Here is a 23,988-nt window from a genome sequence, read left to right on the forward strand (position 1 = left end):
GATCTTGGAGAACACGACGATATTGGAAACCTATTATGAAAATCATTCGGATCTTTTTTATATTACAAGTTTAGATTTCTTCAAATTTCGCCTATGGTTTTATAAAATATATTAACTTTTACCGTTTAACGAATTATTCTTACAAGTTAAAACCTTGAAGAATAGTCTAAATACGGATGGACTAATGAAGAAAACCCTCTCTCTCTCTCTCTCTCTCTCTCTCTCTCTCTCTCTCTCTCTCTCTCTCTCTCTCTCTCTCTCTCGCTAAGTGTGGGTTCACAGATAAGAAATGTCTGAAAAAAGAGGAATGGCCAGCGTTCCTCGTAATCTTTTCCTATAAAAATTTTTTGAGGGGAAAAAGATGATCTTGTGGGTTTAAAGTCTCATGAGTTACTTTATGCAAGGTTCGCCGAGTCTCGTTTTTAAGTGTTTTGGTACCGTGTATTCAATTCTACTTGTCAAATTACACACGCAATATATTTGAAGGAAATTTTAACTCATTCTATTTTGTAATCACAGGAAAATCTTTTCTGCGAGTTTCGTGAAACGTTTGAATGATTTATTTTTTTTGTTCACATTTCATACAGATTTTCTTATATGTTCTTCTGGTGATGTTGAAATTGTTCAACAATTATTTGAACGTTATTTTGCTATAATATTTTAGTTGTATAACATGGAATTCCAGATGAGAAGTAAAAGATAGGATTTTTTGGTTAGGATTTAAATAACCTGACACGATGTGTTGGTGATGAATGTTACTGCTTTGGTTGTTGCTCATTTTCATTTTACCTCTTTTTTTATTGCTTTTTATGTTGAAAGCAATAACAAGCATTTTGTCCCATGATAACAGTAACATTTTGTGTTACCAAAAGTTAAAGCAATCAACAGATTAGCCAATGGAAATGGAGATTTGAAATAATTGTTTTGAAACAATGTATAAAATTTCATCAACTTTATTTTGTTGAAGAAGCATTTTATAATGAAAACAATAACAGAAATTTCAAATTTCATGACAATCTTCTGCGTTACCAAATGTTCGCAGCAAACAATGGATCAGCCAATGGAAATTGATATTTATTATATTTATTTATTATATTTAGTCAAATTTGCTTTGTTGAACTTCATATCTTCTCATAATCACAATTCTTGTTTCTGTAACCTACGGGATATAAAATCTAGCTCATTAATAGTGAAATTATTCATATGCATGCTTTGGTGACATATTGATTATAATGTTTTATCAACATTTGGCACCTTCCCTATCATTATAACTAAACCAATGTATATATTTTCATTTTAACAAGCGGAAGAACCTTATCGACATGGAATAACAGCTGGCAACAGGAATTGCTCTAATTCCAGTCGACAGTTAATGAATAACAATACAAAGTCAATAAGCGCCATATGTCGATGCTCTCCAAGTCGCACCGTGATGTTATTGGTGGAGATGTTGCTTTGCTTTAGTTGGGAGCAGTTGAAATTGTCCTAACATGTAAGGACGGCGTCAGTGAGAATATTGCTGAACTTACAGTAACGGACGGTGTTATTGAAAAAATAAATGGGAAATGACTAGAGAAAATAAAAGACTTAAATTGTACAAATGCATTATACGACTCCTTAAATTTGGAAAATAATTATATAAAGAGAAGTTAAAACATATATTTATTTTGTTTCTCCATTTATCTTGTAATGGAATGCCAATTATATTTATATAAGAAACGTATAATCTAAAGTATTTAAATCAAAATGGAAATAAAAGAAGATACCAGAAGACTTCAATGTTATTTTACCGATACTCGGTCAATGATAAGCAGGGTGTAAAACATTGCGTAATAATATCTCGAGTTTATAGGCGATTACCTTATTTCTCGTAGGCAGGCCAACATTACCAATTATCCATAAATCGGAAAGAAATTGTTTAGTTTTTCTTTGCCTACATATACATCAAATAATAATGTCTATTTTCTCTTCTTTCGTCATATACCTGGCCACACTATGATATCCGGAAAATTCTTCTTCACTCAAAGGGTTAACTATTGCAATTTTTTTCGGTGCTAATTTATAGACAATAAGAGTATAAATGACTCTTTAGCTATGATGAGCAGCTCTGCAAGAATAAGGCCAATCCAAATTCAAACCATTGTTGTCTATTCTTGAGTAGTGTCAAGACATCCTCTGTCCGGCTCAACAATACGAAGACGCACCTGGATGTAATTAGATTTGGCTAAACCTTCCAGCACTTATAACAACTTTAGAACTATTGGAAACACCCTTTTGCTTTCCTATATATCACGTCATTGTCCACTGTATTCCTCATTTTTACTTTACATCTTGAAGAGGGCCAATGTGTATTGGTCGAAATATAGTGATTTACTTATGTTTCCTTTGTTTTGTTATGGGCCTTTTTGAAAAAAAGAAAAAAAAAATTTGAACTGTTCGATTACAGTTATAAATAAGACATATATATATATATATATATATATATATATATATATATATATATATATATATATATATATATATATATATATATATATATATATATATATATATATATATATATATATATATATATATATATATATATATATATATATATATATATATAAATATATATATATATATATATATATATATATATATATATATATATATATATATATATATATATATATATATATATATATATTTTGGGCTCAAGCCATGGCGTCCTGATGGAAGGTTCCTTTTTGGTAGCTTCCTTGGGTATAAAACTACTAAGATATTCCCAGAGAATTTAACCACAGGTTATCACAGAATTCTAACTTCTGGAGCGAGTATCCCAAAGGTTTCCCTTTAAGACATCGTATATCAACAGGGGACGCATGTCTAAACGCGCCACATAGCTATCTTCACCCCGAACAGAGTTAATGCTTCGGTGTGTAAGGGTTGAGAATAGCTGGGAGCCGCTCCACAGCCAATCTCACTCGTGGCTACTACTGATACTCGAGACGTAAACAAACGGGCGCCATTGCTCAAATGACGTCACGCCCGTCTTCATCCTTTGTTTAGTAGCTGCCCTACTTAGACGGATTTTCCCTGTGCTCCTTTTATCGATTTGCATCTACGTTATGTCGCTACCTTCAGCCTCACCATCTTCTGGAAAGTTGAGTACAAGGTTCCAGTATTGTTTAGTTAAGCTCTGGCCGTAAAGTAAATATTACTTTTCGAGATGATTGCTGTTTTGTGGCAGAGCTGTGCCTCTACCGGACCCACCATTTTATGGCGTCGTTGTTGTTATGCATGCCTTATTTAGTTAGCCACAACAACGCTTCCGGCCTTATTTACTAATCGAATACATTAGTTTATTTAGTCTTCATAGCTAGGAACTTTTATATCGTGTTTCGACGCTTTTTATCGGTCATTGATTGACCTCATACCAGTCGGCTTCTATAGCCCCCAGGCCAGAGCGCCTGTACATAAGTGTTCATGCATGATTTTATTAGTGATCCTAGACTAAGTTATGAAGATAGGGGCATTATTTTACAATACTTTCGACCGTGATGCAATGTTCTTTCGCCTTCAGGGACCATATAGGGGATAGGTTAGTTAGTATCTCTTTCTAACCTAACCTACTTGTAGGACCCCTATATGCTTCCTTCATCCCCTGCCTTGGCATTCCCTCTAATTAGCCTTGATTCCCTTTCTGAGTAAAGGGATCAAGTGTCTAATGGAGTATTTATCACCTCTCAGTCCTCCCTATGGGAATGAACCCCCCTTAGGGTTGCGTCCGAGAGTGAGGTTAGGCTAGCCCTACCTCTATGGCTAGGATTAGTCTATGACTATCCTGCGATAGCGATATGTCTTCTACCTTCCCTAGTTCAGGACTTTTAGCCCTGCTCTAGGTTAGGTTAGGAAGGTTTCTCTGTTCCCTGCTGAAACTGTACCCATGCACCGTTTCAGCCGATCTGCCTTATCTTAGGTTAGGGAGTGTCCTCCCTTTCCCTAGTGGCCGCTGTGGTACAGAAACCCTTCCTTGGAAGACTTCTCTCTACTCCCCTCCTCACCTATCTCTTGTATAGCCTAGCCTATGCTTAGGTTAGTCTATACCCACCTGTCCCCTGTCCTACAACTCCTCCATAGGGTGGAGTAGTAGGGCTACCCGAGCTTCCCTGTGCAGTCCGCTCTGGTACATATACCCTTCATAGTGTCCTATGGGGTTAGTCTCTAGATGTGTTCTGCATATGGGGGGCTCCCCCTCTTTGGGTGTCCCCTAGCCCTCCCTTGGGGTACCTAGCTCCCGGTCCTCTGTGACCCCTGCTCCTGGATGATAGAGCCTGTCTCTATCATGGGTACACCCTCTCAGGGGGGGGATGTCCGGAGTCCATGACTGAACTTCCTGCATCCCTCCCCCCCCCCCCTGTCTCTCTCCCTATCCGGGTGCTGGTCTCTTGCCGCCTCCACTGTCGGCGATACCCGCCTCCTACCTTGGTGACTCTCCCTACCCTTGCCGCCAGCCCCCTGTGTGCCGGGGGACTGCCGACTGCCGTCGGCTCCTACCGGCGGCTCTCCTCCCTCCTAGCTTGTCGTCCGCTCGCCGGTCGGCCTCCGGAGTGCCGGCATCTATTGCCGGCAACCCGGTTCCGCTATACATTGTCCCAGTCACCAAACCGGCATCCTCCGACTGCCGGAGCCGCCGCTCCCCTGCCGGCGTGCCGCCGTTGTACCGGCGGCCGCCACCCTGGTATACTCTTGACTTACATATTGTCTGTCTTGATGCCAGAAACTCTGTCGGAGCGACCTCCGGCATGCCGGCGGCTTGCCGGAAACCCCCGGAGGCGTCAAGAATACTTGCACCCCCTTCTTCTAGCTATCATATGATACTGATAGCCCTATACCGCAAACAGATGGACTTTTTCCACTATTAAGATCAATACCTTGGTACTGTTCTGTTAGGGATCATGCTGTCTCTTTGCACTCTTCTAATTCCAGCATGCTGCGTGCATCTTTGCACGGCTGGTTGCCGGAAGCAGTTACCTTAAAAGGAGGCCCTCTAGCCCCTAGTTTGGGACCGAATGATCTCGGTCCCAATCTTACCCTTGGTTTTTCCACGGAATTCCATTGCCCTATGGAACTCTAAGGAATACTATCCGGTGCCTTCGGTCTCTCGGATTATCCAAGGACAAAGCTTACGGTAACCAGCCGGGCGAGATGCATGGAGTATGTTCTCTTTACTATTTCAATCTCTATGCATCATACCCTTCTTTAAGTTAAAATTAATAATTAATATTAACTTAGTTTAAGAGCCATTCTTATGATTCCCCCATACTCATTTTCTCTTTCTTCCACAGGAGGAGCAGATGAAGTGTGACTTCGCCTTCTGCGCTGTGAAACGCCCGCAGTTTTACGGGCATACGGCTTGCAGGACTCACGCCCCTTGTGCCGACAAGAAAGGGGATCTGAAGTTTTGGAATCCACTGAACTGTACGGTATGCCAGGCTCACATGACTGACGCCTTCCATAACCCTCCCTCAGCGGAGGTCAGAGACATTTCTCGTGAAAAGCTACGCAAGTGGGTGCGTGGCTTCCAGAAAAATGCCACCGGCCCTTACCTGGCCACAGAAGAATTGAGGTCACTCCTGTTCCCTAAGGCCTCCCCTGATTCAGTGGTACCCAAAGACGTGATTCCCATTGTCCAACTTACAGTGGAACCTGATGTTGTCATGGCTCAGTCCATGCATGAGTGTCGCCTGGATTCCGGAGATGACGAACAGATGTCGGATGTCTCGGAAGACACCGAGAAGACGCTTATGGCTCAAGGAGCCGAAGATGACGAAGACAAGGTGGAATACGCCGAGTCGGAGCAAGAGGTCGCTCCTCCGTCCATCCCCCCTCCTACTCCTACACCGACGGAAGTGTCTATTCCGTCTACCTCCTCGACCCTGGATCCCTCTTCTTCCACTCAAGAATTGATCCGACTGATTAGAGCCGTCATGGACGACAGGTTGAAGGAGAATCAGGAGTCCATCAGGTCCATGATAGGATCCAGAGAACCGAAGAGGATTTCGGTTAAGGATCTCCCCGCTTGCTCACATGCCAACCCGTGGAGGTATGCTGAGCATATGGTGATCGCGACCGGCAGGATCTTTGTCAGCGATAAGATCGGCACGGTCCCCTTGGAAGACGTGGAGTTCTTCCCAAACTTTGAGGCCTACCCGGACTGTTACGTCCGTCTGCGCTCTGAACCTGCCTCGAAGGAAGAGACCGAACCGAAGGAAGAGATAGTGTTCGATCTCGCAAAGGCCCAGGCTATGCTAGCCAACACATTCAAGAGTAGGGGCTTTACCTGCTCTAAGCTTCCGGCCCTGAGCAAGAAGCACCCTACTTATGTCGCACCTGAAAGTGCGATTCTTCCATTCCTGGAAAAGGCCTTAGCTGCGTGCCTTAAAGCTGCGGAAGAAGGGAAAGCCTGCCCTGCACTGGAGGAGTGCAGACCCTTCTCCATAGTAACTCCCCCTGACGCTCGAAACTGGAAGGATGTCCAGCATACTTTCGTCGTGGGAAAGCTAGATCCTGACGTCGCCGGACGTCAGTTTAATGAAGACCTCCCTAAGCTCAACGATCACCTCCTTCGTCGGGAACAAGATACGAAGGAGAGGCTCGCAGCATCCTTATCTCATCAAGTCCAACTTGAAATCATGGCCTGTGACACCAGAGTACCAGACCACTACATGGTACTCTCCAAATCCCACCTGATGACCGTGATGAAGGACTTGTACCACTTCATAAAGGCTCGGAGAGCCTGTCGTGAATTCGTGTTTGCAGGTGCTACCGTGAAACACGAACCCCGGAGGCTGATTTCCTCCAACATCTGGGGTAAACACCTCTTTCCCTCTGACCTCGTGAAGGAAATCACCGACAGAGCCGCCACGGAGAATAGGAACCTTCTCCACAAGTGGGGCATGTCCAAGAAAAGGAAATCCTCTCAGGACGACGGACCTCAACCTAAGAGGAAATCCCAAAAACAGAAACCCCAGCAACGTCAACAAAGACGTCAGTTTCCGGGACCCGCTACCTCCCAAGTGGTTGCCCAACCACAACAGACCTTTCAATTGGTCCCCCAACCGGTGTTGTCACAGTCACCGGTCTTCACCCCTGCTTTCGAGCAACAGGCAACTACCTTTCGTCCCAAAGGTAGAGGCTCATACAAGGGTGCAACCAAAGACGCCTCTCGCCGTCCCTCCAGAGGCAGAGGAGGAAAGGGAGCTAGCGGCCGAGGCAGCAAGCCCTCGGGACACCAGAAGCAATGAAGTGCTTCCGGTGGGAGGAAGACTCCGCCAATTCCAGGATCGTTGGACCTTCGATCCCTGGGCACACAGCATCGTCAAGAAGGGTCTAGGCTGGAGTTGGACTCAACCACCCCCAACCTTCCAGCAATTCTTCCAACAATCAACCCCCCTTCTGGAAGAATATGTCCTAGATCTCTTGAACAAGAAGGTGATAAGGAAGGTAAAGTCCACCAGGTTCTAAGGGAGACTGTTTTGTGTCCCCAAGAAAGACTCCGACAAACTCAGAGTCATTCTGGACTTATCCCCCCTCAACAAGTTCATAGCGAACGACAAGTTCAAGATGCTGACTCTTCAACAGATAAGGACCCTTCTGCCTCGAGGTTCCTACACGGTCTCCATAGACCTGGCGGATGCCTACTGGCACGTTCCAATGAACCATCACGCTTCCTCCTACCTAGGATTTCGACTCCAAAGGAAAAGCTACGCCTTCCGGGCCATGCCCTTCGGCCTCAACGTGGCCCCTCGGATCTTCACAAAGCTGGCGGACGCCATAGTACAACAGCTCCGCCTCCGAAACGTCCAGGTGATGGCCTACCTCGACGACTGGCTAGTCTGGGCTCCATCGCCCGAAGATTGTGTAAAATCTTGCAACAAAGTCACCCAGTACCTAGAACACCTGGGATTCAAGATCAACGAGAAGAAATCTCGCCTCTCTCCAGCTCAGAAGTTCCAGTGGTTGGGAATCCACTGGAACCTTCAGTCACACCGCCTTTCCATCCCCCAGAAGAAAAGGAAGGAAATAGCAGGGTCTGTCAAGCGACTGCTGAAATCCAAACGCATTTCAAGACGCCAGCAGGAACGAGTTCTAGGCTCTCTGCAGTTCGCCTCAGTGACAAACCCAGTGCTTCGCGCACAGCTAAAGGATGCCGCGGGAGTCTGGAGACGTTCGGCATCCATCGCTCGAAGAGACCTCAAGAGACGGCTTCCAAACAGACTGCGACTTCTTCTAAAGCCGTGGTCAGAAGCAAAGGCCCTGAAAAGGTCCATTCCTCTCCAACACCCTCCTCCATCACTCAACATCCACACGGATGCTTCGCTGGAGGGTTGGGGAGGTCACTCCCACCAAAAACAGGCTCAAGGCACCTGGTCTCCCCTGTTCAAGACGTTCCACATAAACATCTTGGAGGCCATGGCGGTCCTTCTAACCCTAAAGAAGTTATCCCCGCCGCCCTCGATCCACATCCGTCTAACCCTAGACAACTCGGTGGTAGTTCGTTGTCTCAATCGCCAAGGCTCAAGATCGCCCCAGATAAATCAGGTGCTTCTCCCATTCTTCCGTCTGGCAGAGAAGAAGAAGTGGCACTTGTCTGCAGTTCACCTACAAGGATTCCGCAACGTGACAGCGGATGCTCTATCTCGGACAAACCCGATAGAGTCGGAATGGTCTCTAGACGCAAGATCGTTCTCCTTCATCTCTCACCAAGTCCCAGAACTTCAGATAGATCTCTTTGCAACGAGCGACAACAATCAACTTCCTCGGTATGTGGCCCCGTACGAGGACCCCAAAGCAGAAGCAGTGGATGCCATGTCACTGGATTGGAACAGATGGTCCAAGATCTACCTGTTCCCCCCCAGCAACCTTCTGTTGAAAGTCCTCTCCAAACTGAGAACCTTCAAAGGGACAGCGGCCCTAGTGGCTCCCAAGTGGCCTCGGAGCAACTGGTACCCCCTGGTCCTGGAGCTGCAGCCCAAGCTGATCCCTCTCCCGGGCCCAGTTCTCTCTCAACAAGTACAGAAGTCGACTGTCTTCGCTTCATCATCGAAAATCAAGGACCTTCATCTCATGATTTTCTCTCCCTAGCCGCAAAGAAGAGGTTTGGGATCTCGAAGAAAAGTCTGGACTTCCTAGAGGAATACAAGACCGAATCCACAAGACGGCAATATGAATCATCCTGGAGGAAATGGGTCTCCTTCGTCAAGACAAAAAATCCTAAAGAAATCACGATTGATTTCTGCATGTCCTTCTTTATTCACCTTCATGGACAGGGATTAGCAGCCAATACGATATCAACCTGCAAATCGGCCTTGACCAGACCAATTCTATATGCTTTCCAAATTGATCTGTCCAGCGACATCTTCAACAAACTGCCGAAAGCATGTGCTCGCCTACGCCCAGCACCCCCACCGAAACCGATCTCCTGGTCACTAGACAAGGTGCTCCATTTCGCCTCCAACTTGGACAATGATTCCTGCCCTCTCAAGGATCTGACTCAGAAAGTTATATTTCTCTTTGCTCTCGCTTCAGGAGCTCGAGTCAGCGAAATAGTGGCTTTATCAAGAGAGGACGGACACATCCTGTTTACCGATACAGGTGAAGTTACCCTCTCCCCTGATCCGACGTTTCTCGCCAAAAATGAATTACCCACCAAAAGATGGGGCCCTTGGAGAATATGCCCCCTGAAGGAGGATGCCTCTCTATGTCCAGTAGAGAGCCTCAAGGTCTATCTTCGCAGAACTTCAAACTTTGGTGGAGGCCAACTCTTCAAAGGAGAAACATCGGGCAGCGACCTGTCACTGAAACAATTAAGAGCGAAAATCACCTACTTCATTCGCAGAGCGGATCCTAACAGTACACCCGCTGGTCATGATCCTAGAAAAGTGGCATCATCTCTGAATTTCTTTCAGAGTATGGACTTTGAAAGCCTTAAAAACTTCACGGGTTGGAAGTCCTCGCGAGTTTTCTTTAAACATTATGCGAAACAAGTGCACGAAGTCAAACATTTTGTGGTAGCCGCAGGTAGTGTTATGAAACCTGCACCTAACTCTGCGTAGAACAGTGAGTTACTTGGGACTCTAACTCTTCGGGTGCCTATGTTGACCCTCGAGCGATTCATAGTGATGTCGAAAACACTTAGTGCTTTTATAACTGTTCTTATCCCAGGTGAAATGTCATAGTTGTCACACAAGTGCCGCATGCCCTGAGCATGACGTGTTTTTTAATCAAAGACTTGCGTTCCTCGAGAACGAGTGCCTACTAATAAACTTGAAATTCCTTTTCAGATTCAAGAGCAAGTCTTTATTACTATGTACATTATAATTACTGTAAATGAACTTTACTTATTGCTGTAAATTATTTAATTTCTGCATTTGTGAAATAAAATTTCTATTTTATTACCTGTGCGTCTCAATCAGCTCCTACTTACTATGAAATACATGCCTGTCATAGTTTTATTATTCCCCCTTTTCCTTATGGTTATGAAGAAATTAAGATGCTAACTCTTAATTTATATTCACTCTGATTATGTAAGGTTCCAACACGAATACTTACTTTTATTACCCGAGAGATGAACCATCACTCTCAATACACAGTGCCCAACCACCACTGGTCTAATTTTCAGAATGTTTCTATACAAATACCAAACATTCGGCTTCATCTCCAAGTTCTTCAAGTTCTTCTATCAGGATGAATAGCCCTTCAATACCACTTTGACGTCGGCATGGCCCATGGGAACTTCACTGCCAAGGGGGGCAGGATGCTTCTTCCCTATGGTCCCTTATTAAAGATTACTATGCTGTTTTGTCAATGCCTTGGCACTTACTATTAGGGGAAAATCTACCACGATACATTGATTCTCTGGTATTCTTCCATCAGGACGCCATGGCTTGAGCCCAAAAAACGGATTTTGAGCGAAGCGAAAAATCTATTTTTGGGTGAGATAGCCATGGCGTCCTGATGGACCCTCCCTGCTACTTCGTCCAGTTTTAGATCCCACCCTGTTCTACTGTATCATGGTGTTGGGCAAGCAACTGGCTTCAGGATGAAGACGGGCGTGACGTCATTTGAGCAATGGCGCCCGTTTGTTTACGTCTCGAGTATCAGTAGTAGCCACGAGTGAGATTGGCTGTGGAGTGGCTCCCAGCTATTCTCAACCCTTACACACCGAAGCATTAACTCTGTTCGGGGTGAAGATAGCTATGTGGCGCGTTTAGACATGCGTCCCCTGTTGATATACGATGTCTTAAAGGGAAACCTTTGGGATACTCGCTCCAGAAGTTAGAATTCTGTGATAACCTGTGGTTAAATTCTCTGGGAATATCTTAGTAGTTTTATACCCAAGGAAGCTACCAAAAAGGAACCTTCCATCAGGACGCCATGGCTATCTCACCCAAAAATAGATTTTTCGCTTCGCTCAAAATCCGTTATTTATATTTATGTAATGTATATTTATACAATATATATATATATATATATATATATATATATATATATATATATATATATATATATATATATATATATATATATATATATATATATATATATATATATATATATATATATATTTATGCACTGCATATATATATATATATATATATATATATATATATATATATATATATATATATATATATATATATATATATATATATATATATATATATATATATATATATATATATATTATGCACTGCATATATATATATATATATATATATATATATATATATATATATATATATATATATATATATATACGTATGTGTATATATAATATAATATATATATATATATATATATATATATATATATATATATATATATATATATATATATATATAAATATATAAATATATATATATATATATATATATATATATATATATATATATATATATATATATATATATATATATATATTTGGGCTCAAGCCATGTCGTCCTGATGGAAGTTCCTATAGGGTAGCTTCCTAGGGTATATTACAACTACGGCGATATTCCCAGAGAATTTACCTTAATGTACCAGAATTCTAACTCCTGGAGCGAGTATCCATCGTGAAAGGGATATCGCGACATATCAGAGGACGTATTCTTGACACGCCACATGGCAATCTACACCCCGAACAGAGATTACGTATCGCAGGGGTCAATTGGCAAGAAACGAAATCGGGAAAGAAAGAGGGGGAGCCGCTCCCAAGGCTCCTTATCTCCCGTTTCGTAAGCGTGCCTGGCGCCAATCCTGGTGCCATCTGTATTCCTTTTTGCGTAGCTTAACAACTTGGTGTTTTTTCCTGTGTTTCTCGCAAATCTTGGATTTATTCTACTTTTCATGGCTTCTCCAACTTCGTCGGCCTCTGATAAGTTGAGTACCATGTCTTTTATGTATAAATGTAGGCTCTTGGTAATATTTTAAGTGATTAATAGGTTTAATCTTTGTTACAAGAGCCGTAGCCTACCGGAGGCGTCATGGACGCTGTCGCTCGCTAGGTATAAGTTTAGTTAGTCAGAGCGACATTCCCGGTTGTTTTGCTTTAATAAATTTTAGCTATTTAGCGTTACATAGGATTTCCTTTCGTGCTTTAGTATTATTTTGGCGAAGTATTCGCCAATTTTGGGCTACGCTAGGCCATGTAGCCTAGTCGTTTGGTCCTAGTACTTCATGCATGATTTTGGTTTTTCCGAGTGTATTAAAATTCTATTGAAGCTTTAGGCTATGTTTTATACATTTAAGATTATGTGGAATATTTCCAAGATAGTATACGAGTGAGTTTCGTTGATTTAGGTAATTGATTCTCTTGGTGCCTAGGCTAAGTTGCTTATGGAGCCTTAGTATACTTTCTCATACTCCCCGGTTGCTTTCTTTTCTTCGTAGAAGGTATGCAATCCCTTTCCCTCTGTTTAAGCCTTGGGCTTATCCCTAAGTGGTTTATCTGAATTAATTCTCGATAAAACTATACTGGGGTGTTACTGTACCTTCCTGTTCCAGTAAGTCTGGTTCAAAGAGGGACAGAACAACAGAGTTTTTTAGTCTGAGTCTGTGTTTGTCTGGCTTGGGGTAGAGTCTCCCTCGCTGGCCTGACACAGACATAGGTGGCTTAGCCTCCTTAGGTCACTACCGAAGGTTTCTGTACGAGATGATTCCTTCTTTTGTGATCTACCAGACTAGTCCTTGTTGCTGTTCTCGGGGGAGGATAAGTTTCTTTCCCTGGGAGTAGCAACACCTTCCTTGCTTTGGTGCTCTGGGAGCTGGCAAGTATTGCTGGCCTCCCCCCTTGGATCTCCCTTAGGCTAAGATGAGTTTCTTGGCTGCGGGTGATCCGTCACTAAAGCAAGGTTGGTAGGACCCTCTTTTGTCCCTTCCCCCTCTATCTCCGTAATGGCCTAGCCATTACAGTACTGTACGTCATTCTACATCTGGACCTAGAATAGGTTAGGATGTGGAATTGACTCAGTCCCTTGCAGGCCGGCAGAGCTGCCGGCCGGCAAGGGTCTTCTGTTTTGAGTGCTGCCCGGACCTCCCTTGGTCCCTCATCCATGCCTGCCTGCAGAGTCAGACAGCATTGGTCAGGAAGCCTGAATTAGATTCTCCCCTTCCTTATATGCACTCTTTCGGATTGCCGGGCTTGGAGGTAGTGTACACTCTTATCTCGGCATCCATTCTGTTTTTCTTCTAGTGCTGTACCCGACCCGGCTGCCGGCCTATGAGGCCGGCAGCCGGGCGGTTGTAGTCCTCTGGTTCTTTTGCTGCCGGCTGGCATCGGTCCTGTACCTTTGCCGGCCGGCTAATGTCAGCCCTTGTCTGCCGGTCGCCAAGAGTGTGGCCGGCAGCCGGGTACTACCTTGTGTAGTTGCTGGTCGGCAGTCATTGCCGGCCGACATTGGCTGTTGCCGCGGCACATGCATTTGAACCAGCGTTCTGCCACCTTATAGCTGTTAAGTAGTATACTTTAAAGCTAGTTATGGTGTGTGCCGACCGGCAAATGCCGGCCGGCACATAACCTCCTATACTGTACCAGTATTCTTCAGTATAACATATACTGTAAGAAGAAAACTATAGTATGGGTTTTGGTACACCACTGTGTGTTCTAACACTTTTGTGTTTTCTTGCACAGCCCTTTGCTGTTGCCCTACAGATAGGAAAGTGAGTTCTTTCCTGTCTATCATCCAGGATTTTAAAATCATTGCTAGGTGTGAGCTCCACCTGTTTCCTCTGGAAACTTTGCATTGGTTATTCTAGAAGAGATTAACCATTTGATTTTATCATCTGGAAGGCTGCAACAATGGGTTGTGAGGGAAACACAAGTGTGTGTCTTTCCTTTCTGAATTGTTATGCTATACTATGCATATCCAGTGATACATAGTTCACTTGATACTCATGGAAATTTCTTCTCTTTACAGGAGGACCCTCCGAAGTGCGGAAGTGTTTTCTGCAACGTCCGCAGCAAGAACCTCTGCGGACATGAGTTTTATAGGAGACACGCAGCATGCACTGTCTCCAAGGATGATCTCCAGTATTGGGACCCTCAGGTATGTACTGTGTGCACTAACCTGATTACTGAGGCCTTTGATTCCCCTAGGACGGCGGAATCAAGGGATATAGCAAGGGAGAAGCTTCGTACCTGGGTAAGGGGCTTCCAAAAGAACACCTCTGGGCCTTATCTTCCAAGTGAGAAGATGAGGGCGTATCTTTTCCCTAAGGCATCAGCTGATGCAGTGATTCCCCAGCCTCAAGAGGAGATCCCCCAAGTTCAGATCCAGGTGGATGCTGAAGTCGCGGTCGCGATGCAAGACATCCAGTTAGATGACAGGATGTCTGACGTGGACGAGCGTCTGGAGGAAGACCTCCTGGCAGAAGCCCAGGATGAAGTTCAAGCCCCAGACGTTGTAGAGGAAGAGGTCGACGAGGTATCGGCTACTCCGGTTCAGATTCCGGAGCCTATTCCCTCAACATCGGCCAGTCTCCCAGTATGGCTGGGACAGGCCCTCTCTTCTATTGTTGGAATGATCCAACAAATGCAGAAGGAAAATCAGGAGAAGGCGGCTGCAATGGAACTGCGGATGCAGTGCCTTGCAGAATCACATGGGCCCCAGAAAAAGGCTCAATGTGAAAGACCTTCCCTTGTGCTCAGATGCTAACCCATGGAGGTATGCTGAGCACATGCCGATGACGACTGGAAAGATTGTCATCTCGGATAAGCTGGGCTCAGTTCCCCTAGAGGAGGTGGAATTCTGGCCCAGCAAGGCATCATATCTGGACTGTTATGTCCGGCTGAGGAAGGAACCAACTTCAAAGGAGGAGACAGAGCCGAAGGAGGTCATAGTGATGGACCATGCTAAGGCTCAAGCTCTACTTTCATCCTCGATGAAAGAGAGGGGCTTCTCTAACTCAAAGGTAGCTGCATTGAGCAAGAAGCTCCCTTCCTTTGTGTCCTCTCCTGCTAGAGCCTTCCTCTTTTTACAGAAAGGGTTTGCGGCTGTACTAAAAGCAGTCGAGGCCGGCAAGCCTTGCCCCTCCCTGGAGGAGTGTAAACCCTTGTCGCTGGCCCTACCTATGGACCACAAAGACTGGAAGGACGTCCATCTTACGTTCTCAGTTGGAAAGTTGGAGGCTGATATTGTCAGACGTCAGTTCTGCGAGGACCTCCCTAAGCTGTCTGACTTTCTTTTGCGAAGAGAGTTCGAGAAAAAAGCAAGACTGGCTGCCTCAATGTCTCTTCAGACTACTCTTGAGACGATGGCAAGTGACCCCAAGGTCCATGAAATGTTCATGGTGGTGGCCAAGACTCATCTGGCCACAGTGACGAAGGACCTTTATGGCTTCGTCAAGGCGAGGAGAGCTTGTAGGGAGTTCGTGTTCACCTTGGCTACGGTGAGGCACGAGCCAAGGAAACTAATCTCCTCCAACATTTGGGGAAAAGACCTTTTCCCTACCGATTTGGTCAAAGAAGTTGTTGATAAGGCCGCCTTGGAGAATAGAAACCTTCTCCAGAAGTGGGGCCTGGCTATCAAAAGAAAGTCTTCCCCGGATGAGGGTCCTCAACCAAAGAGGAAGACTATGAGAACTAAACTACCGTCTCGGCCAGCCAAACCTTTTAGACAGCAACAGCAACTGCAATTGCCATTGCCTCCAGTGCCCCAGATGGTGGCACAAACCCCGACCACTTTTCAGTGGGTACCCCAGGCTGTGTCGACACAGTCCACGGCATTCACCCCAACGTTCGAAGGGCAGTCTTCTTCCTTTCGAGCAAAGCCTAGAGGAGCAGCCAGAGGCTCGTCTAGGCGCCCCTCAAGGGGAAGGGGATTCAGGGGTGGTCGTGGTCAGGGAGGCAAGACCTCAGGTCGGCAGTCCAAGTTAGATGATACCGGTAGGAAGGAGACTTCTGAAATTTTGGGATCGATGGACCTTCGATCCCTGGGCCCACAGCCTACTCAAGAATGGACTGGGCTGGAGCTGGTACAGCACTCCACCCCCGTGCCTTCGGTTTTTCCAACACTCCACCCCCGTTCTGGAGGAGTACGTTCAAGAACTGTTGGAGAAAAATGTGATCCGAAACGTGAAGTCCATCAAATTCCAAGGGAGGCTGTTTTGTGTTCCCAAGAAAGACTCGGAAAAGCTCAGAGTCATTCTGGACTTGTTGCCACTCAACAAGTTCATAGTGAATTGCAAATTCAAAATGCTAACACTGCAAAACATAAGGACCTTACTGCCCAAGAGGGCATATTCCGTCTCTATAGACTTGTCAGACGCCTATTGGCACATCCCAATCAGCCGTCGACTCTCCCCCTACCTAGGGTTCAGGCTACAACGAAGACTATACGCCTTCAGAGCCATGCCATTCGGGCTAAACATAGCCCCAAGGATTTTCACGAAGCTTGCGAGCGCAGCTCTCAAACAGTTACGCCTAAAGGGAATTCAGGCAGTAGCCTACCTGGACGACTGGTTGGTGTGGGCAGCATCCGAGACAGAATGCTTGCAAGCTTTCAGTCAAGTGATCCAGTTCCTAGAGTACCTAGGCTTCAAGATCAACAGAAAAAAGTCTCGACTTTCTCCATCTCAAAAGTTCCGGTGGCTGGGAATCCACTGGGACCTTGTGTCACACCGTTTCTCCATCCCGGCGAAGAAAAGGAAGGAGGTAGCGGGTTCTGTCAAGAGACTTCTAGATTCCGAAAGGATATCAAGACGCGAACAGGAGAGGGTACTGGGCTCTCTCCAGTTTGCTTCGGTGACAGACCCAGTGCTAAGAGCACAGCTAAAGGATGCAACCGGAGTTTGGAGAAGTTATGCATCAAACGGGCGAAGAGATCTGAGAAGACCAGTTCCGCTTCGGCTACGTACTCTTCTCAGGCCTTGGTCCCAAGCCAGACATCTAAAGAAGTCGGTTCTTCTTCAGCCACCTCCCCCGTCGGTGACGATTCACTCAGACGCCTCAAAAGAGGGATGGGGAGGTCACTCTCATCGGAAAAAAGTCCAGGGGACTTGGTCCAAGCTATTCAAGACCTTTCACATAAACTTTCTAGAAGCTATGGCAGTGCTCCTTACCTTAAAGAAAGTCTCCCCGCGTCACTCGATCCACATAAGGTTGGTGATGGACAGCGAGGTAGTTGTGAGATGCTTGAATCGACAAGGATCGAGGTCACCACCTCTCAACCAGGTGATGTTGGCCATTTTCCGATTGGCGGAAAAGAAGAAGTGGTACCTGTCGGCAGTTCACCTTCAAGGAGTCCGCAACGTTACAGCGGACGCTCTATCCAGGTTCACACCGATAGTGTCGGAATGGTCCTTAGACGCAGGATCATTCTCCTTCATTCTGAATCGAGTCCCAGAACTGCAGATAGACCTCTTTGCGACGAAAGACAACAAGAAGTTGCCCCTGTACGTGTCCCCGTACGAGGACCCCTTAGCGGAAGCAGTGGACGCGATGTCCCTCGACTGGAACAGATGGTCCAGGATTTATCTGTTCCCTCCTCACAATCTTCTGTTGAGGGTCCTCAACAAACTGAGATCCATCGAGGGGGTAGCGGCAATAGTGGCCCACAAGTGGCCGAACAGCGTGTGGTTCCCCTTGGCATTGGAACTACAGCTGAAATTTGTGCCGCTACCACATCCAGTTCTGACCCAGCAAGTCCAGAAGTCGACTATCTGCGCTTCATTACAGAAAACCCGGACCCTGCAGCTCATGATTTTCTCTCCCTAGCGGTGAGAAAGCGTTTCGGGATTTCGAAAGCCAGCATAGACTTCCTAGAGGAATATAAGTGCAAATCTACTAGAAGACAATATGAGTCATCTTGGAGAAAATGGGTGGCCTTTGTCAAGGCGAAGAATCCGCAGGAGATCTCGACAGACTTCTGCTTATCTTTCTTCATCCACCTCCATGGTCAAGGGTTGGCAGCTAACACGATTTCAGCGTGTAAGTCTGCTTTGACAAGACCCATTCTATATGCCTTCCAGGTCGACCTAGGTAACGAGATCTTTAATAAAGTTCCGAAAGCCTGCGCTAGGCTCAGACCTTCAGCACCTCCAAAGCCCATTTCATGGTCTTTAGACAAAGTTCTTTATTTCGCTTCTCTGTTGAGCAATGAAGAGTGTGCGTTAAAGGATTTGACACAAAAAGTTATTTTCCTATTTGCACTCGCGTCCGGGGCCAGGGTTAGTGAGATCGTAGCCCTCTCGAGAGAGGCAGGTCGTGTTCAGTTCCTGGATGGGGGAGAACTGAACCTGTTTCCGGATTCTACGTTTCTCGCCAAGAATGAGTTACCCACCAACAGGTGGGGTCCCTGGAGAATCTGCCCTCTGAAAGAAGATGCATCTCTATGTCCAGTAGAATGCCTAAAGGTCTATTTTCATAGAACTTCAGACTTCAGGGGTGGTCAACTATTCAGGGGAGAAACATCAGGCTCAAATTTATCTCTGAATCAACTCAGAGCGAAAATCACATATTTTATTCGCAGAGCGGATCCTGACAGTACACCCGCAGGTCACGATCCGAGGAAAGTTGCCTCATCCTTAAATTTCTTTAATTGTATGGATTTTTAACATCTCCGTTCATACACTGGCTGGAAGTCTTCCAGAGTGTTCTTTCGCCACTATGCGAAGCAAGTAGAGGAACTAAAGAGATCTGTGGTAGCAGTGGGTCGCGTCGTTAACCCTACTGTTTAACTCTGTGAGGAACAGTGGCTTTAATTGGGACGATTAATTCCAGGGTGATTGTGTAGTTACATACTGTACTACAAACTAAATGAGGGCACTGAGTTACCTATATAGACTGTTCCATTTACAAAAGTGAACCTAGCATAAGTGCAGAAATGTGTGCCGAGGGTTTCTAACGCTAATGTGATTGATTTGTAATACAGACTTTTATGACTTGATACCTCAGTATCTTAAAAACTGGCATTTAATGTTTTTTTCTTTCAGATAAACAATTTCTGTTTACTATCATACTTATACTTAAAGTTTTGGGTTATCCTCTTTATATATATATATATATATATATATATATATATATATATATATATATATATATATATATATATATATATATATATATATATATATATATATAATTGTTGTTAACCTTTCTATTTATTGTCAGTCAAAAAACTTGTTCTTGAGAACCTTGCGTCTCTTTCACCTGTGTCAATTTATTGGTATAATTGAGCATTCATTCTATGTACCTTATCTGGGATAATTCTAATAGAATTGTTCCTTTATGCAAGCTATGTTGCATTGGTTTATGATTCCCTTAACGGGAGGACTCCGTCCCATAAGGGGACGAGGGCGGTTTTACTAGTTTCTTCCTATGCGGATATAAACCTTTGTCCAATACAAGTATTGTGCGGATAACTGGTCGATATTTCATATTGACGCAGTGGTTCTTTACATACTTTGCTTTACTTAATATAGAGTGAGACCACCATATTAGCTTGCCTGGTATTCATACATAGGTTTATGTACTCTTCGAGACTTTCCCAGAGCCCAGTAGGACTCTTCCCTGTAGGGGGCAGGAAGCTCTAACATATTTTATAGTTAGCTGAAAAGATGTATAACGGTAACATCTGAGGTCTCTAGGTCTAGTCGACCGGGGAAAAATTACTTCCGGGGAGTACGGCACGTTCTGAGAATCCACAGATACAGTAATGCTCTGGTACACTTCCATCAGGACGACATGGCTTGAGCCCAAAAAACGGATGTTGAGCGAAGTGAAAAATCTATTTTTGGGTGAGATGGCCATGTCGTCCTGATGGACCCGCCCTTCCCTTTCTAAAAAAGGGCTGTAGGACCCCTCCCTACATACAGTATCTGTAGCACCTTGTGTACGCTACAAGGAATACAGATGGCGCCAGGATTGGCGCCAGGCACGCTTACGAAACGGGAGATAGGGAGCCTTGGGAGCGGCTCCCCCTTTTTCTTTCCCGATTTCGTTTCTTGCCAATTGACCCCTGCGATACGTAATCTCTGTTCGGGGTGTAGATTGCCATGTGGCGTGTCAAGAATACGTCCTCTGATATGTCGCGATATCCCTTTCACGAGGGATACTCGCTCCAGGAGTTAGAATTCTGGTACCTTAAGGTAAATTCTCTGGGATTATCGCCGTAGTTGTAATATACCCTAGGAAGCTACCCTATAGGAACTTCCATCAGGACGACATGGCCATCTCACCCAAAAATAGATTTTTCGCTTCGCTCAAAATCCGTTATATATATATATATATATATATATATATATATATATATATATATATATATATATATATATATAAATATATATGTATATATATATATGTATATATATATATATATATATATATATATATATATATATATATATATATATATATATATATATATATATATATATATATATATATATATATATATATATATATATATATATACACACACATATATATATATATATATATATATATATATATATATATATATATATATATATATATATATATATATATATATATATATATATATATATATATATACTGCATATACATACACTTTACACGCCCCGATACTTTTCTCACGAGTGCCTACTAGTCCTTATAAACCGCTCGAGGGGCACTGCTTAACTCTCAGCAAGTAAATGCAATGTTGCTCAGTCAATATGCTGAATTGTTAGATTTTGAGGTATTCTCCACTGTGATGGACATATTCTGTCACCAATAGGCTTACCACATGTCACATAAGAGACTTGGCACACATCACCTATAACAGAGTTCAGTGATCGTGCCCTAAAATTTTTGACAGTGATAGTACTCTAAAAAAGATCATTAATCTCACTGTATAAAACACAAACTTCTACATATTTTTCATACAAGGATTAGGACATTACTCACCCCCCTCCCCCCGCCCGCCCAAGCTCCTCACCCCTGGAGGAGGTGCCCACTCGGCCTCTCTAGTTGATGATATATGGAGGACACTCCAACCCGGAATAGGGCATGGCATGCACTAGACAGAAATGCGACATAAAATATATACATAGAAATCACCCCCAAAAAATTTCTGACATCCCCCACAAAAAATATAAAATTAAATATTGCAAGTAAAAATGTACACAATATGCTATAAAATAATCTCACTCATTTCTTCTTATGACCTCTGCAAGTATAATACAGAATACCCAAAGTGAAAAAATATCATATCAACATCGGTATTACACAACCTCATCAATACCTCTCTCTGGTTGTTGGCAATATGGGCCTTTTGGGCTGGATAGGAGAAGGAATGGACATTACTTTATCTCCCAATTTTACTTGTCCGGGTTTATGGTACAATTTTGCAGAAAAACTCACCACCACCGTTTCTTCATTTTTAAATTCACTACTACACTTGTACTTGTAACTATCAATCGGTGGCCATTAGCCATTTTCCCGAGGAAATTATTCAACTTCCCACCCTTCTCATATAACTCTAAGTATAAGGTATGCATATCTACACATTCTCTAACACTGCCTTTCCTGGAAACTGAACTTTACTCTGGTAGTCATTTGCCCTTCGGGAACCACCCCGTTCCCAGCAACCAGAATCATATAATACATAAATAATACAGCATCCACCTGACGGAACACACCTGGCCTATTTATCCTCTCTCTCTGTTTGTTTTTAGGTTCACCTAGCAGTATGTCATAGTATTGCTACACTCAGCAAAATTACCACAACACTTCACGTACACACTAAGTACCAACACAAGAACACATTGTTATCATCAAGTTTATGCAGAACACATCAAGAGAAGAAATGAGGTCTGTTCAAACAACAACAACAGTAAAAATAAAAATGATAATTTCTGCTCATCAACTCAAAAAATGTCGCGTATGCAGGGGTAAGGAGGTACACTCTGATTGAAACTTTTGAAAATTACCACTACCGGATTCACATGTATGTGTGCCTGATGTTGTTCAGACACGGCGCCATTAATAATGCTTTGAATCACTACTGTGTTAGATTTAACCATCTTAACTTGGTATGGACCCAAATACACTGTCTCTAGTTTGTGATCCTAGGTTGTAATGGTTTGAAATACACACAATCACCCACAAATACTTTTACTGGTGCGGTTTTGAACCGGCCATCTTACTTTGAGCTATGTCTTTCATTAGCTCTCTTCAAAAATCTTTTAGTGGTGTTCATTACTCTCCTCAAGAGATTTAGTAAATAGATATGGTATTGCTCACTTGAATAACCTGGCAACTGTTGGGAATTAATCAGGATCGTTTATGGTAACAAAGGATCCTGTCCATACACTAAAAAAAAGGCGTGTCCCTGAGCGAGACATTATATGCTATGTTCCAAGCTAGCTCAGCTATAGGAAGCATGGCGTGCCAATGAAGTGGGTCATCAGCTACTAAATAAGATAAAATTCGTACCCATTCCCTATTATGCGATTCCTCTAAGCCATTAGCTGAAGACCTATCTGCGGTCACTGAAAAGTGTTCAATTTTCATCAAGTCCGTGACTGATTTCACCACCTTATTTATAAACTCGAGACCATTACTACTTATTAAAATTTTTGGGCAACTGAACCTAGTAAGCAAAGAGAACAGCGCCTGGCTACTGAATTGGCTGATTTATCCAACATTACGTAGGTATCAGTATAACGAGTAAATGCATCCACAAATACACGTATATACTTAAAGTGTGTTATACCAGTAGGAAATAGTCCTAATACATCCATTTGCACCCTATAAAACTTAATATGGATCACAGGCCACTTTCTGGCTTTGGGTACAGTGTTTTAGTGTTCCTTGAAACAGTTAAAAGCATTACAACATTTCATGTAATTTTCTGCAGATTTTTTCATTCCTAACCAAAAACAGGATTCCAATGCTCTCCTTAACGTTTAATCAATCCCTAAATGCCCTGCAAACGGACGTGCATGTACAATGTAGATGGCTCGATTAATTAAAGATGGAGGAAGAACTACCCGTGCCAAAAATTCCCCTCCCTTCTTCTCGAAAGAACAATATAAGATATCATTTTCTACAGAAAAATTTCTCACGAGGCACATTCAGAAATGATGGATAACTCGTTGATTCCCATTTAATCACTGCTCGCACTCTTTCCATCAATTCCTCTTTTTTCTGTCCCTCTCTGACTTCCTTTATGTCACAAATGCTCAACTCATTCACACCTGCATCATCAAACCACTCATTCTGGACACCCCTGGTCATGTCCTCGGCCACTCACACGCATTCACTTTCACTATTTTCCTCTGTCACTCTATCTCTCGCCAACATCACTAATTCTCTCTCTCTCTCTCTCTCTCTCTCTCTCTCTCTCTCTCTCTCTCTCTCTCTCTCTCTCTCTCTCTCGTGAGTCTCATTTTCTGATTGCTCCTCGCGTCAAATCACATTCCGTATTCTAGTTTGATGGGAGCCTTCAATATTTTGGTTTCGTTCTTCGGTCCTCGCTCGCTACCATGTTAGCTTTA

At 43.8% G+C, this 23,988-nt stretch overlaps 1 protein-coding gene across 1 annotated transcript in view; it reads right to left on the reverse strand.

The window, feature by feature from the left end:
- LOC137646554 (uncharacterized) overlaps window positions 1–23,728 on the reverse strand; it is a 38,731-nt gene extending 15,003 nt beyond the window's left edge. Inside the window, exon 1 of the mRNA XM_068379663.1 lies at window positions 23,557–23,728. Coding sequence (XP_068235764.1) covers window positions 23,557–23,728 — 172 coding nt within the window. The remainder of the gene's footprint in view (window positions 1–23,556) is intronic.
- Window positions 23,729–23,988: the final 260 nt, after the last annotated feature.

This window comes from Palaemon carinicauda, chromosome 9 (assembly GCF_036898095.1).
Source record: "Palaemon carinicauda isolate YSFRI2023 chromosome 9, ASM3689809v2, whole genome shotgun sequence".
Classification (NCBI taxonomy): Eukaryota; Metazoa; Arthropoda; class Malacostraca; order Decapoda; family Palaemonidae; genus Palaemon; species Palaemon carinicauda.